This window comes from Vidua macroura, chromosome Z (genome assembly GCF_024509145.1).
Source record: "Vidua macroura isolate BioBank_ID:100142 chromosome Z, ASM2450914v1, whole genome shotgun sequence".
NCBI classification, from domain to species: Eukaryota; Metazoa; Chordata; class Aves; order Passeriformes; family Viduidae; genus Vidua; species Vidua macroura.
In genome coordinates this window covers 16,832,444-16,849,518 of record NC_071611.1, presented here as the reverse complement: position 1 = coordinate 16,849,518, position 17,075 = coordinate 16,832,444, and the positions used below count along the sequence as shown (strand labels likewise).

The 17,075-nt window shown below is 40.7% G+C and overlaps 1 protein-coding gene and 1 long non-coding RNA gene across 3 annotated transcripts; one reads left to right on the top strand and one right to left on the bottom strand.

Annotated features, from left to right (window-relative positions):
* Positions 1–135: 135 nt before the first annotated feature.
* On the bottom strand, positions 136–14,076 carry PLIN2 (perilipin 2). 2 transcript variants are annotated; one of them, XM_054003235.1, is made up of 9 exons: positions 14,012–14,076; positions 11,882–11,938; positions 11,606–11,801; positions 10,860–10,942; positions 10,062–10,343; positions 9,560–9,748; positions 8,662–8,796; positions 7,729–8,019; positions 136–1,397 (listed from the first exon to the last, which is right to left on the bottom strand). In XM_054003235.1, the coding sequence occupies exons 2-9, from the start codon at positions 11,909–11,911 to the stop codon at positions 1,263–1,265; spliced, it is 1,341 nt and encodes a 446-aa protein (XP_053859210.1). In that variant the 5' UTR covers positions 11,912–11,938; positions 14,012–14,076; the 3' UTR covers positions 136–1,262. The 2 variants fall into 2 exon arrangements, with proteins under 2 accessions (XP_053859210.1, XP_053859211.1); XM_054003236.1 differs by lacking the exon at positions 136–1,397 and having other exon boundaries at positions 6,690–8,019.
* A 10-nt stretch (positions 14,077–14,086) lies between these two features.
* On the top strand, positions 14,087–15,493 carry LOC128821868 (uncharacterized). Its single transcript, XR_008441258.1, has 2 exons — positions 14,087–14,455; positions 15,125–15,493. It is a non-coding gene; the product is annotated as an uncharacterized LOC128821868 (long non-coding RNA).
* The last annotated feature ends 1,582 nt before the right edge of the window (positions 15,494–17,075 follow it).

Sequence of the window (17,075 nt, the reverse complement as noted above, 5' to 3'; positions counted from 1 at the left end):
CGCCAAAAGCAAAAGAAAACAAAACAAACAAAAATCACAAAACCAAACCAAACAAACAAACAAAAAAACCCCAACAAAACATAATTTAAAAAACAACCAAAAATACCCTAACAAGAAAAGCTCGCACTGCAAGCGTGCTGTGCGGTTCAAACTTTTATTCCAAGGCATTTCAGTGACCAGACTCCCAGGCCCTCACAAGGCCAGGTGTCCCAGGACGAGGGCACAGCGGTGTCCCCGCGGCCGCAGCAGAGCGGCATTCTGCCGCAGCTCCCGGCACTGCGCTGCAGTCACACCGACGACACCGAGAGGTCGCTGCGACAGCAGCTCGGCCTGGTCCTCGGAAAGAAATGTTAACCAGTCCACCTCCAGTCCCATTCCCACTCTCCCCAACTCTTACGGAAGTTACTGTGAGAGAGCAATGGAGACTCACCAGCCCTTAGCAAACAACTGATTGAAATTTTATTAAAACATTTTTAAAAATCACTGTCGCCAGAACTCTCCTTACATTCAATGCCTATTTTTTTTTCCAAATTTTCTTTTGCCCTTTATCTCTTTACTCTCTATTCTTCATTTCTTTTTACAATCTCTTCCTCTTTCTTATTTAAATACTATTCTTATACCCAAAACACTTTAATATTGAAGCATTTACTCCCTTTAATCTCAGGCGCCACAACTTATAGCATCATGACAGCCAAAATACTTGCACACAGAAGGCATGTGGAAAGAAAGGAAGTCCTTTTGTGCATAAAGCAGTCTTGCCAAAGGAAAGCTCTAAGCGTCTAAGCTCTGTAGGTGCAGAGCCTAACAAAAGAACCTGAGAAAATCTGAGATAGACAAAGTCTCTTACCCCTTCCAGCAGCAAAGAGGTAGGATGCAGCACTGCTTTTCACATAGACTGAAAGTGGGCAAATCCTCATCAACTCCTTTTGTTGGCAGCCCTGTATGCAAAGCACTGGGGTGTTCTCATGGCTGCTACCAGCAGGAGAACAAATCATCAATAAAAATCAGAGTAGTTGGATATACTGGTTAGGTTATACCTGGCTTGTAGATTGAAGCCTAACACCCGTGCTAACCAATTCATGTAGCATGCATTCCTTACATTGAAAACCCCAGATTTTTGATGCAGCTAAGTGAAACAGTACTGATTTTTTAAAAAAGTATCCCCATAATCCCTAAACTAGGCAGGTTCATCTTTAAAAAGGAGGACTCTAAATTAAACATGGCAAAGGTACATTGTATCAAAAAGACATTTTTATGCTTCTCTAGTCAGCTCTTTGCCCTGTAGTGTAAGGACCATTTGTGCGTGAAAAATCCTGTTGATCCTCTTCATCCAAATCCAAAATGTCGGGGACATCATCTGACTCTGAAGACAGGTCTGTAATAGTGAAATCTGGAACCTGTGTAGGAATGAAATTTCAATCAATTCAAAAGTAAAACTAAACAAATTTGTCCAGTACTCCTTCACTGCAAACAGGACACAAAGGTGCTCAGCAGCACTAGAAATCAGACCAAACATCCTGGTTACAGAGTGAAATATGCTCATGCGCAAAGGAAACGGGAACCATTAAGACAAATTAAAAATACCACACAAGACGGAAATCTGTTGCTAAGAAGGTCGGATTTTATAGTAGAGATGGAAAAAAGCTGAATGTAGTGGACTAAGTTTAGTGAAACTGGTGACAAGAAAATTACGAAAGGAGGTTTTGGAACTAATTTTTCCTTTCTTCTTTTCACTGAAGCAATGGACTATACAAAGTAATCTGCCTTGAAGAGATTGGTACGGATTGCTGTGTTGCTCTGCCTGCCTACTGCATCAGACCTTTTCTGATGAAACAAATACCTGGAACAGCAATCTCACTTTGGCCTCTGTTTTACCTGCATGTTTCTGTACTGCTAAGCAGCACATGGTTTCAGGAATTGCCAGAAAGACATCAGGATACATGGATGTTAGAGACTTCTAAAAATGTTGGCTAAGACACTTAGAAGCTTAAGTCTCAACCCTTAAGTCCCCTTAGTAGGACTTAGATTACTTAGGCAGTTCTGAAAAATGGGATAAAATTAAGCAATTTACTCATAAGTTTTTTGCCCCAAGTGAAAAATATTCACATCTGTAATATGGTTTATGGTTAGTTTTAATGTTGGTGATGTGACATACTTGAAGCCAGACACAGTATCAGCAAATAACTACTGCTGCATTTTGACAGGACCTTGGTTCTGCATGTTCAAAGCAACAGCAGCTTGTAGGCATTTCTATAACTTAAGCTCAGCACTGACTGAAGAGGCATTTTAATGTATTCCCTAACTGCAAAACACCTTATGACTTACTTTTATAAAAGACAGCAAGCAAGAAAAATCTATGCTTTGCCTGCTATGATGACAGGTCAGAAGGTCAGACAATGTATCAAATAAAGGGACTGCTGCTTCAGCTACCAGATTGTACACAACCCAGAGACACTGCACTTTAATTTACTGGTCTTATAGAGTAGGTTGTCACTGGACACCAGGGATCTTTGAAATATTAATTATTTACTAAAACTGATCTTTAGAAGAACTTAAGCAGCATGTGACTAACCAGGCACTGCTGTGAATATCACGAAATGCATGTACCACTTTGGGAAATTAAACTTGATCAAAATAAGATGAGTAATTTTTGTTTCCCAAAAGATTAAAAGGCACTAGGAATGCAGGAAACACATCTTTCTACCAGCAAGAATAATCTTGCATCTTTCTGCTTATGGTAGTTTTCCTAAAATTCTCATTACTGTACTCAGAGAAAGCAACAGGCTTCCCCAGTATCAGCACATGATCTTGTATTTCATACTGCAGTACAAATGTAGGTATCCTAAAAAGTTAAGTAGTCCATATACAGTTTTTAAGAATGTGCCCAAATGGATAGTTTTATGTGTTTTCATTGACCAGGACACAGCCATGTTCAATAAGAATTTTCTCTATCATACAATTAAGAGGTTTTTATTACTTACATCCATTTTGTTCTTAGTGACAACAGAGTAATTGCTCAAATTTAAGTTTCTGCTTTCTTCATCTTCTTAACGCATGCAGTAGAAGAACCTGACTCCTTTAATATAATAGTAAAATTTCAATAGCCATGAGAGAATTTCAAATTGGAATGTATCTCAGCATGAGTAAAATAAACTGGATGTCAATATGACTAACCTCAGTTCTGACCATGCTAAATTCTATTAAAATATATCAGCACAAGTCTAACTAAAATAATGCAAAGCCCTTGGTGTCATGGGATTGCTTATGTAAAAGACCTTCGCTTCCACTCCACTTTTCACAGTTGACTCACTGCGTTCTTTCAACTTCCTTTCAATTCTTGCAATAAAAGAGTAAGACTAGATATAACTCTTCTTCATGCAATTTCTCTGTATGATTCAGTAAATCATTTACAAAGATATAATACTTGCAAAATCCCTACATAGAACAGTGCAAAAAAATACTTTGGCATTTTGTTGTCTTCATATACAAATGTTGATGTCAATACTAACACCTTCAATCTGGTTTTTTTTTTTTTGCTAAATTTTTAGAACTGAGCCACTAGCATTTTGACATAGTGTTGTCATTTTGTGAGCTTTCAGAACAAGCGCTTATTTTTAGTCATCAGAGACTGTATTATCCAAAAGAACTAAAATTGCCGTGAATTTGCAATAAATGAAAATAAATTCATTTAACAAAATATTGTGCATAATACCTCTAGCAAGCTGCTGCATGTAAGACTCTTTGATCATGCAAATTACTAACCAAGGATGCTTAAAAATAAGTTTGGTTCTGTTTCATCTTTTTGAGGGTTTAAAAAAGCCTTTTGGTGGTAGTTACTGCTTTTTTTAAATAATGAGAAATAATTAATCAGTTGTTCCCAAACCCTTTCACCTATTTTACTAGCTATAAAATATTACCCTAAGTTGAATTCTGGAAAAGATTATTGCAAAAATATTAGAAGAATAGGAGACATTTCCAAACTTTTACATCTTTCTTTAGATTGAGGCAAACTAACTGCAACTCCAGGCCTTATACAAATCTTGTAATTTGGCTTTGACCAATGCTATAAATATGTTTGCAAAACTTGTATACCATATGGAGCTATTTACAAATGCTTATATTGAAAGCTTTTCTAAAAAACAATTAGCAGCAATGACAGAGTAATAGTTCTCTGTTAAATCCACCTGAGAAGAGGAAATGTCAACGAACATGAACAATTTTTGAGTGATCTCTAAAAGAGAAAAAGTAATTTTCTGAATTCTAAATAAACCCTAAAAACCTTAAAAGTGATAATGATCTTATTATCAGGTTAGTATTCTAACCTTTACCATCCCAGATTTTGTGACGCTAGAAGCCTATGATATTCTTCCATTAAATCTAGTTTACCTGCCTTGTTGAAAATAGTTGAATCTACTTCCTATCATTTTCAACACATCTGGTCTTACCTTTTTTAAAAGGTTCCAGAGAAACCTCACAGTTTTCTAGCCCAAGCTATATCCTCAAACATTATTTTAGACTAAGAGGAAGCAAGCTTCTGTGCAGTGTAACTGAGCTGTTTAATACAGAGTTAAACAGATAAGATAGCAGTATCTTAGCTTTCCCTTCTTTGTGAGGAAGCACCTCAGCTTCCTCACTTCAAAAACAGCAGCAGAAAGACAAGACTTCGGAAGGCATCATTCTTGCCTTCAGTGGACATGTTAATAGTCCCTCTCTCCAGCTGCACTAGAGAAAAATCCCAAGTTCTGTCTGTAGGGCTGCAGTTAGACTGGAGTCTGGAATATGCTATGCTAAATTACCTGCAATAAGATACCCAAGCAATTACAGTTGCAAATCAGTTTAAACATTCAATGCTCTCCTTATTAGCAGAGTCTAATAATCTTAATCAGAGAACTTTATTATAGTTAAAAAAAACAGGAACATACAAATTTGCTATTACTCAGCCGTCTCTTCCACTAGGGAAGAATTGCTAATTCTGATGGGGGGGGTCGGAGGGTTGTGTATGTGTGGATAGAAACTTAAAAACATTTGGGGGGTGGGCAGCATCCAACAAAACAAGCACCTATCACAACAGTATGACACAAGAGCCCAACACTTAGGTAAGCATTTAACCAGGTCTTGCCCTGTTTGCAGCCACCAGTTGTAGGTCAGCTGCCATGAAGAGAAGCCACACAACAGTGCATGGTAAGGAAGAAGTGCTTTGGAGGTCTGGGCTGGTAACAAGTTTTCCTTGCTTTCCACTTCATCTGCTTGCTGAGATTTAGTAAAGCTGGAGAGCCATGCAAGAATACAAACCAGTAACAGAAGATAGAACAGACACAATGTACTGCTCCTGCACTAATGCTAACTACTAACAGATGACGCTGTTTATTTCTCAGTCCTTAAAAGACATTTAAAAGTTTGACTATCTTATTTGATTGATCACCTCAGGATGAAGTCCTAGAGCAACTAGACTTTAAAATACGCACAGAAGAATGTGAATTCCTTTCTTTGAACAGCCTACTGCTCCAACCACTAATTAGTTCCATTCAGTTTCTGAGAATATCTACAATAGTAGATATTATTAGGATGCACTCTACAAGTGTTATTGCAAGTGGAGATAAAAAGGTTATTTTTCCTGGATCTACGCAATAGTAAAGTACACTTAAAAATAAATTAATTCCTGAATGTGCTATGTCTCCAGAAGTCTTAACTCAGGTCCTAGCTGGAAAGGAGTCTCATCATCTCATGTTAATTTCATGTTAAGCACTGCCCTTATATAAGGTGACTATTAAAAGCTGTAAGTTACAGAATCTTTACCTGCAATCCTGTTTTGCTACAGTTCTGTTTAATACTGTGCTTAAAACAGTCTTCCTCACACTTCTAGGCCAACCCTGATCTAATAGCTAATCCTCTCACATTAAAAGGCTGGACAACATGAAATTTGCTTTAGTGCCTACATCAAGCCAGGTGGAGGTATTTGTTCCATGTAGCAATGTGTGACTATGCGTAAGTTTTCTTTGAACTGCGTTTTTGCTTCACTATTTGGTGACTTCTTTGAAAGTGGTGGCTGGCATTGCTACACTAGATGATTGCAACCCAAAGTTGTATAGGGCATGCATCAGGAAAAAGGATACAGCTTACCTGGACAGCCCTAACCCAAGAAAGCTTATTTCTCAGTTACTTCTTTTCCAGTGGAGGGGTCCACAGGACTTACTGACAACAATTCCACTGAAGTAGTTGAGTGTTAACATACATTTGTCGCTCACGTTCAAGAGGACAAAGTTAAGTTAAAACTGGCGATGCAGCTGAGAAGTAAACACTGTTTATAGGGAGTCAGAAGATTAAACAGATAGATGGCCATGTCAAGCACATACAACACCTACTGTGAAGGGATGAGAGAGTTCTTTTGTCCATATCCATGTCTTTTCAATATTAGAATATCCAGCAGCTCACAGCTTAGGTCATGTTTAAAGGTGACAACAGCAAAGATCAGCAAAAGCAGCAGTAAAGCTAAGACTTAATGCACTGATACATAGAAATTCAAAAGGAAGAAAATGCTGCAGCAGTATCTTATCTATCCGTCAATACATACACAAACATTTTCAACGCACATCTACATCATTTGCATGTCAAACTTGCTTTCTGCTGGACCCAGTCTGAGAGAGTCACAGAAGAGCAAGTTAGATTGTTTTAAAACAAAGGAGACAGGCTTTGGCTACTAAAGCATTTATTACTAACGTACAAAAATGAGTTACAAAACGATGGCTACAAAAACACACACACACAACAGCAGGCACCTGGGTACAAACAGCATGAATCTTGCCTTTATACTGCATATTAAAAAATGTGTTGATAATTATTTGGTCAATCACTGAAGAGTGTTCATGGAGCATCTAGATGATGCTCTTAGTCATATGGTTTAGTTTTCAGGTAGTCCTGCAAGGAGCAGGAGTCAAACTTGATGATGCTTATGGGTCCATTCCAGCTTGAGATATTCTATGATTCTGTGGTCAAGTTACTGTGTTATACAGTAATTCAATTTGTATAGTTAATGGTAACACTGTCACAGGATTTAACTCCGGCTGACTCATTCAGAAACCCCACCTTCAGCTTTGGCATTCTGCACTCACAGAACATTTATCAGGAATTATGTAGCAATAGAATCTGAGATAGTCAGATGCATATTTATCAAATGTGTGATCTGCAGCAAACACAGCATTTAAGTGTATATAGCTAGACTGTAGAGCTGTTAAATGCATTTCACAGTATGTAAGGCTTTTACATCATTCTAGTAGAGATTAAGCAACAAATCAAAGGCTTTCAGCTATCGTGGGTTTCATTTAGACTAATGGTATTAATACCACTGAAGCACAATGAGGTGCCTGACAGACTAATAGGGCATCTTGACAACTGTCAGCTGCCCATACTTAGGCACTTTAGTCTAGTTTGAATTTTTAAGAGTGGCTTAACTACACAGGACAATACAGCTCATGTGCAAGTGTCCTGGCCTGTAGATTCCCCTATTCCTGTATTTATGAATTGTTCACCAAATAATGGCGAAAATGGATTTTTTTGACACCTACACTTAGTAAGGCCACTCTTTTGGTCAGTCAGCAGAGTACATGCGTGCTATGCAGTTTGTTCAGTAGTGTGTTCAGGCTGTTTGTTTTTCTGGCTGGAACTTTCTTCCCCTTCACCTTTGCTTTCAGCATGCTGAATGCCAGGCAGCTGTGGGTAAAAGGGACCTACCAGCCAGTTGAGCGGTGTGTTGTTAACAAGATAATCCATCACATCATCCAGAGACTCCTTCATTTTCTTCAGCTGTCCTTTGCTAACTGCAATAAAGCTGTCTGATAATTCTTGGAAAGAAGATGCTGACCAAAAGCTCTGGTAGACATCACCTGCCATTGACCCAACACTGTAAACCTGATCCTGTACATTCTGTGGCAGCCCCTGTAGGCTTGAGACCAGTGTGAGGCAGGTGGTCTGAAGCTGCTGAGTGAGGCTCCGTGCAATAGTTAAAGTTCTTGACTCAATGTACTAGAAAGAACAAGCACAACAGCACATTAGTGTCTTTTTATGACTGTAGCAGTTTTATGTTATTCAAGATACATAAAGAAGCAAAGTAAAGGGGATGTAGGTGAAATAAAGCTATAGCAGACAATAAACGAGGTTTTAAGTCTGAAGCATCAAAGATATTTCTTCAACACTCAAGTACTTTGTGAAAAGAAACTGATAACTTCTACCCAGCAACAGTCAAGCAGATTCTTGTTTAAACTCTGGTTAACAAGTCACAGCAGGTAAGTACACTCTAATCAATGAACTATCCTTGAAAGCTACGTGTAGGACTCAGTAAGTCTGTCCCTAAGACTGCTGACAAATCATTATTTCTGGTCTGGACACATCACATAAATCGTTTCTAGCTAATCTACATACAGATATCCAAACATGGGTTAATATGCTAAATAGGATGAGCATTCTCAAGAGAGGAGAGTGAACCCAGAGTGTTTGCAGCCAGTAGGCTCATTTAAAGAGTTTGGGTCCCCTAGTTCTCAGAAGTCAGCTGTCCTTAGCTTCAGCATCCAGCCTCTCTGTTGCACACTTTGGGGACCATTAGTTTGTCATTACCTTGATGGGATAAAATACATTTATTTCTGGTGTACATCTATTACATTTATTTACCTCAGCACTACGCAGATCATCACCATCATTTTGGCCTGTATTTTTCTTCCATTCTACCCAGGATTGATAAAGCTTTTCCTGAGCACCAAGAAGTTTCTTATTGGCACTATTCACATTCTTTCTGGCATACTCGATCTGAAATACAGCCAAATAAGGAAGTAGAGCCAAGAGTCCAAACAATTCCTTTAGGGCTTCTCTACCTTGACTGTTTTGTAACCTCCTTATAAAATACTTCAGAAATTCAGTAGAAACAACTTTGCGGGGTGTAAGAGTGTGTTTAGTTTCAAAGAATTGAATACTGAAAGCAGTTTTAAGCTATTGTGTAGTGTTCCCCACTATAGTTCCAACTATTTCCCCATCTCTCCCTGGCATTCTACAGGAGGAATTGAAAGTGTATAGAAGGCCATGACTCTATGTGCACTTTGTCATGTACATAAAGGTATTTGCTGGGATAAGACTACTGAAGTACCAGAAATACTCAGAGATAGAAGTAGAAAGACAGCAAGTCCCAGACAGCAAGAATTTGAAATACTAACAAAAAGGATTTAAAGGACTGATGTGTTTCTAAACTTCATTACACTTTCTTCACTGAATGAAGTATGTGTCAAAACCAGCACTGCAAAACAGGAATAAATTCAAACATGTCACTTCTGTTTCTGCAGTGCTTGCAGTTACAAGCAATTGCTCATTAGTTCACAGCTTAGCCTGATTTAGAACTCTCCTGAATGGTGAAAAAAATAGCTTAATGGCAAATTCTTTGTATTTAATGTAATAATGTATTAATGGATTTAGTCAGAGAGCAATCCCAGTTTTCCTGTGACTCTTTTGGCTATTTTCTTCACTCTAAACCAAGGCAAACATATGGCTTTTATATATCAAGTGAAAGTTTTAAACTTACCAGACTAACGGTGGAGTGGAGCTGAGAGATTGTCTCCTGGCTTCTCTGTTTAGCATCTCTAACTTTGTTTAAGGCTTGTTGGTAGGCACGTGTGCGGACCTTTGAAGACAGGGATCCTAGTCTGACATAGTAGCTTGGCTTTTGGACTCCAACTTCAAAGCCTTCAACATTTGCAGCTTCTTTCTCTAGGTATGTAGAAAGGAAGCAAATTGATCACTGGAGGAAAACTTAAGAGGTCTGAGACAATTTTATCTGCCTAGTAACAGACAAATACAGGGCTTGTTGAGTAGTCCTTTAGCACCACGATTAGGCTGATAGAGAAATCCTTACTTTCATTCTGCTTCCTTGTGAAGATGCTGCAACTACAATCAGCAAGGCAAAAGACAGTTTGGGAAGCATGTGCACCCTTCCCCACTATGAGTAAGCAATAAATAGATTATTGCTTGCTTCTCTCCAGTATAAGCATTCCAACAAAATCAAACCTTCAAGTGGTCTTACCTAGTTCTGCTTCTGTAAGTGGAAGATACTGGTCTACAAGGGTCTCTGACTTTGTGAGAGCACTGTCCACACCGCTGCTCACCATTTGCACCACACGACTTCCCAGGACAGTGTTAATGCTGCCATTAACAACTGACTTGGTCATTTCTACGCTGTCTTGCATGGCTTCTTTTGTCTTGCCCACAACTCCAGTGATCGTGTGAGCAACAGTTTCCTTGGCACCAGTCACAGTGGTTGTTACAACTTCTTTGGCTCCAACAACTACATCCTTGGCATTGGCAACAACCTGCCATAAGACATTCAAGGATTTACTAAGAGTATTAACTCGTGAGAGCTACATAATCCAGGAAATAATAAATATATGCTAAAGCTTGTACAAATATTGGATATCTAGGAGAAAATTTGCCCTAAAAAAATTTGTAAAAAAAAAAAAACATGACCGCCACACAGCTTTTGAAGTTTTCAAAAAACTTCAGTGAATGTAATCCAGGCACTTCATGCAAGAAAGAGACAAAGACTCAAGTTTTAAAAGACACCCACCGTGAACTGCACCCATAGAGAAATGTTGTCAAGTGGTGGGCAATTTAAAATAATTTAAAAAAAAAAAAAAAACCAAAAAAAACCTTAATGGTCTCCCAAAGGCAACAAACAGCTCTACAGATAAATCTTTGAATTTCTCATTGCCTCCAAGCTGCGCTTCAGGCACAGCTTTTCAAAAAGTTTCTCCCTTGGGTTTTAGTGCTAATAGAAAAGAAGGGTTTATGGTTCTTCTGCTTAGTATACATAAATGGAAAGAACTTACCTTGTCAGTGGGTTGATTCAGTATAGGCAGTCTCTCTTCAATTTTGTCTAGACCTATACAAGCATAGTTGTTGGCAACTACAACTATAAAAGAAATTACAAGAGTTGGTTTTAATTATTTTTCCCCTAGTAAAACAACTCAAATTGAAAATTCCTCTTGAAAAAGAACTCATACAACACCCTTGAAGCAGTTTCTTCCTCTTCTCAGTGAGATTTGACTCAGCAAAGCCAAATAAAAAGGCAGATTTACAGTGCCAGAAAAAAAAAAAAATCCTTACTTGCAGGCAAAGAAAATTAATTTGATAATTTACAAGCAACTGGCAGAAGAAGTTCAAACACCTGTCTCTCTGCCATTCTATGAAACCAGGCTTCTGGTTACAACAGCCTTGTGACACAGCTTCCAAATTTAACCAGTGCTTAGTGTAAGAAAGCACAACAGTAGCATCTGAAACCAGGTGAAAGGTGAGGAAGGTGTTGAGCAAGAGACTGCGTAATCATCTAAAGTATAAAAGTCATCCATCAAATTAGTATTATGAAAGCTGGAATGTGTTTTCACTCTGGATTATTACCTTTTTTTTAAAGTCTTATCAATATGTAATCAGTTACACAACAAATCAGGCAACAGGTTCAGTCAGGTATGCGAAACAGCGTTCAAGACCAGCATGACCATGTTAAACCATAAGTGCATCTGGATATAAAAAGCAATCACTTGAACTAAAGTTATCAACAGCTTAATCTTTGCCTTACTTTGTGGTTCCAGTTTCTGAATGATAGGCATAGCACTTGTCATGGCTACTGATGTAATCGTCTTCACTCCTTTCTCTGCTATCTCACATACTGACTTCAGATAAGGATAGTTATCCTTTGTGGTGATGTAAGCTGTGGACACCATATCATAGGTGGAGCTCACCAAAGGAAGGTTGGCAACCCTTGATACAATGTTCTGTTTTAAAAGAGAAAGGTGTTAGTTGACTCCTATTTTCTGATCTAGACAAAGAAATTATAGGACTAACTCAGACATACCTGCTGTGGATCAATTGCTGCCAATGCCATTTTTTCAGGTCTTGAACCTTACACAGCCTGTGAAAGAAGCATATATGAGTTATGGCATCATATCTGCTTCATCTAAGAACCAAACTTTGAAACCAACAACCTTCTTGTGATCCACCCCATTTACTGGGATCAGTATGTTCATCATGCATACAAGAATTATTCTATTGTAACAATTTACAAATCCAAATCCTGGTTTAGGTAATCCAAGTACAGTATATGCACGAGACAAACTTTAAGGTACAGCAGTTCATTGATGAATAACCAGGTGGTGGAGTCATTTTTTTCTAGAAGAATTAAGACAGACTTATCTGTTGAGCCAGGACAAACAAAAGCCAGTCTGCAAGTCACTGAAAATCTAGTTTAGAATGTTCAAGTCAGACAAAGAACCCACCACCAATAGCTTTAATCAGATTAGATTCTAGGGAGCCCACCTAAGGCTCACTCTGTTCTGCTTGCTAAGGAGTCAGCATTCCTGTGACACAGAGAGCATCTGATTTCCCTACTGCAGAAAATAAATCTCCTTTATGCTAATTCAGACTAAATTATTACACATTCCCCACTGAAACAAATTGCAAACATTGGTCATTCAACAAATCTACAGTACTCAATATGCATTCCAACATGTATTCCCATGGAGAAAATACTAACAGTTGTCCCCCCAAGAACCCTTTGGAGGGGAAGGGTATTGCAGTACTACAAAAGGAGAACACATTGAAGCACACTGTCATCCTATGTACACATGCAGGCTGAACTAAATCTGCAAAAAGCACCTTTTCCATTAATGATTTCACATAATGATGCAGTTCCAGAAGAATCTGCATGAATGAAGGCAACAAAAAGGTAAACTAGGAGTCCGTCCTCAAAAGCATTGTAGCTTACAAGGTTTGCCAGGTTTGGTTTGCTACGTTTGTCAAAGAGCCAACAGAAGTTTTCTGTCTCATATGTATGACAGCAAAAAAAGGAACATGCTAATATTCCATCTGAGGTAAAATAAAACTTTCCCCATTACATAACAGGCAACAAGAACAAAGGCATCCTGTTAACATTTTGTAGGCATATTTGCACATATTAACATACTTTATGTGCCATAAAGTAATGCCAGTAATGAGATTAACCACTGTACGTGGAACACACAAGGAAGACAAGTAATAGACAATGGTTACAGCAGTAACAAAGAAGTTCTCATTCAATTTAACAAGATTTTAAATACCTGCAGGAACATGCTATGTTTTTCACACAGCATTACAAGTCAGATCACTTGAAGTACAACTGTATTTCACCATGAACTACAAAGCATGCTACAGAACAGAAAATGCTAACGGCACAGAATCTGGCCTCCAAAGGAAGAAGGGCCATCACTTTAAGGATTATTCAATATTCGTAGTGTGTCTCACAAGATCAATCCACGCAGGGCATGCATTTGAATTATAGTCAATAAACCAGCCCAGTTAGCCTGTGAAGTTATTCCTTCCTGTGAAGTGCTCCTAAAGACAAGGAAGATAACTAGAATTTGCACGCTTTCAGAGACCCCCTGAATAGGCTCAGCCCTAGCAAAAGCTGGATCCATCCTCTGGAGCAGGTGAGCGAGACGCCTGGAATCCAAGGCCAAGCATACTTCACAGACAGCAAGAGTTTCTGGAGAGGAAAGCACACAGGCTACATCACAAACTTCTTTCCTATTCGCCCCCTCCCTATGAAGAGAAGTGCAAGAAAGCAGCGCGACAAGCCATGCACAACAGCCACGGAGCCTGCTGTGGCTCGCCACGGTACCCGAAGCAGGAAAGAGCACCAGTTTCCCAAGTGCCTCCACGGGCCGCTTCCGGGATGGGGCATTCCAACGCCGCTCCCGGGGGCGGACGAGGTTCTCGGGACTTTCTGGTCCCGGGAGAACCGCGGCCAGCGCACCGAAGCACGCCGGGCCGCGGGGCCCGCGGGGCAAGGGCAGCGGGGGTGGCCCGGCGGTCAGGGCCGCGCACGGGGCCGCACCCCCGGCCGCTCCACTCCACCATATTGCGGAGTCAGCCCCGCGGGGCGGGCCGGCGCCCAGCGCTGCCGCGGCCGCCAAGAGCCGCGCTGCAGCACCGGGCCGGCCGTACTCACCCGGAAGGAGGAGCCGGAGCCGCCGCCGAAGGGTGCACGGGCAGGGTCTCGGGCACGGGCGCCGACGCCGCTGCGTGCGGAGCGCCGGCCTCGCCCCGCTATTTATGGGGCGTCACCGCCGCCGCGCGTCACGGCCGGCGCGGGGCGGGCCCGGACACGTAGTGACCGCACCGGCGGTCAGCGGGAGGGCATTGCCCTGTCCGGGAGCGCCTTACTGAGGGGAGCTCGTGTGCGACCGGTCCTGCAGAAGGCCGGTTCACTGAAGCACAGAATATGCTGCGTTGGAAGAGACCCACAGGATCATCGAGTCCAGCTCCTAGCCCTGCACAGGGCAGCCCCAAGAGTCACACCGTGTGCCTGAGAGGACTGTCCAAACGTTTCTTGAACTCTGTCACGCTGGTGCTGTGACCACTGCTCTGGGGGGCGGGGAACTTCCCTATTCCTGTATCCAACCACCCTAGGAGTGAAGAACCTTTTTCTAATATTCAACCTAAACCTCCCTGATAGCAGAGCAGAATAAGTGGAACAAACCAGAATTTTTTATTCTTTGAACAGATTTATTACACCTCTGCTAGCATGCATACCAAAATTTACATGCACTCTGTTCTTTTCATTACATTGTTGTCATGTGAGAGCTCTCTTAGTTTATTTTCCCGGTCATGTGGCTTCTCAAGTGTAAACCACTCAGCGTGCCCATGGCTACCACACGACTACCCTTTGTCACGAGTGTCTCTACAGGGAATTCTATACTGTCCCAGGGATTTATTTACTAATAAGTAGCACCATCTGTAGTACAGAAACACCCGAGACTCTCACAGCCCAGTGACACACTCTGTCAGAATGCAGTAACTAGAGATAGTACCAACCCCGTGACAGTCCTTGGCAGGCCAAGAATGTAGATTGTGCTCATGTTTTTCTTCACAACTAGGTGCCTTTCTGTATTTTATAAACTTGGAGGGGCTTACCTGAAGTTTTGAAAATCTACAAACATGCCTCTTGAGAACATTGCCTTTTTTACAGTGGCAGGCAGACAGGGAGAAGGCAGGGAGAGGAGGGGGGAAAGGATGACATTAAATCTTGGATTGACCAAATTCCTTAAATATCATAAAACAGAGAGAGCAGTGGTGTGGTCCATGTCAAGATTGATGAAGAGGAAGGCAGAAGAGTATCAAGAAAAGCAGTAGTAACAGATAACACAAAAGCATGACACACCAGCCTTTCCTAAAAGAGGAAGGCAATAATAGTATATACCCTACCCTTCTCTTCCATGAGGCAAGGGCAGATGTTTAAAGTCACATAATGCATTTAAGAAGTTTCATTCTTTCAAGAAGTAATTCACAGTAATACATCAGCACATTCATCCATCCAAGTCCATTTAATTAACATTTTGGAAAATAAGTCCACCTACATATCCTTAACTGCAGAAAAAAAAATTTAAAGATATGAGTTAATTGACCAGACAATAAGCCTATCTATCCTTCCTTGCATCTCTTTTAAACTCATAATAATGTCCTTCGTGATATAGAACACCTCAGGTTTCAGCCCCCTATCTCTGTAACACAGCTCTGGCAGAGATAGCAGCAATAGATAACATGGGTCCTTCAGCTTTTCTTACCATCTTAGTACAGCCAAGGGGAGGAGCTACTGGAACATCTACCCTGGGGTCTAGCAGTGCTCAGGGAATCTAGAGAGCATCCCTGCTATGGCATCACTGGGGCAGGGGCTGGCAGCCCTGGGAAGCTGAAATGGCAGGATGTGGGATGCTCTAGAGAAGGTGGGGCAGGGACAGTAAGTCCTATCCATGCCATCGAGGCCCTGACCAACAGTTCCAGCAGGGGAGAGGTACTTCCACTTGTCCTGAGACCATGTTATCAGCTGTTCCCTAACAAGGTGACAGAAAGGCCAAAGGGGAGAGCAGTGCTAAGTCTGAAGGGACGTGAGTAGTCTGCTAATACTCCTTTAGGAACAGGTTAATAGTCTAATATGCTGATGTAGGGCTAACTGACAGCTAGAGTGCTAGTGTATTAACCAGATCTGATACAGGGGTCTTCACCTCACCTCACAGCTGGTGGATGGAGGGAAATCTTGGGAACTCAAAAAATGACTGAGAACCCTTCCAACAGATTAAAGTTACTTTTATTTAAAAGTAGTCATGCTTGCACATCGAGATAGCTAGCCATAGCCTCTTCTCAGTCTTTAGAATGACTGTTCAAATAGTGAAGTGGTGTCATACTCCTAGCCATGTAATGAGACTATACAAAAACTAGTTTGGCCTGCAGAGAGCAGAGAAGGGTGGCCCTTTGGAGCTGTCAACAAATTATGTCTGCTCACAGCCTTAGGAAGCTAGCAGGCTTTGAAGGACTGCTGCCAGGCAGTTTTTGAGGCTCTCAGTAGGAAACTAGAACCACAAGAAAACTGACATGCTGTCTTTGCCTCTAGTTCTTGCCAGTAGCACCAGCATTAAAGTATTCCCAGCAGTCAGGAATGCTGTAGGGACACAAAGGAAATGAAGGTGTTTATAGCTATGAAGGATGGATGGTTCTGGGTCCATAAAATAAATAATCAATTCAATTCATTACACCTATTCATCTGACCTCACAGATGTCTAATATTCAAGGAACATTTTTCTTTTATGTGTTTAGAGGTGTCATGTGAGATGCAAGTGATTCTACTGAACTGGGAACTAATTTACTTGTGTTGGTCACCCTGAGACTGTTAATTGTGACATAACAGAATTGTCAAAGACTATTTTCTCTCAGCTCTCTCATTATTCCCCTTTCTTTCCAGTCTCACAGTAATTCTTTTCTAGTCTTTGTAATCCTGTCTTGCACCATTCTGTTTTGGAACTTGCAACTAACTTCTTATTCACTTAAACTGTGTATTTGCCTTATTCCTTGGGTTTGGGATTAAGCCTTTTGTATGTTCCTCTATGAAAAGCTTTACCCTTGTCTTGATTAATCATGTCAATAGTTTTCCTGCTGTGACTCACTTAGTTTTCCTGTCTTCAGAAGAGGATATCAAATTTGTGAGGCCTGATCCTCCTTTTTTAAGTCCACACTAATTG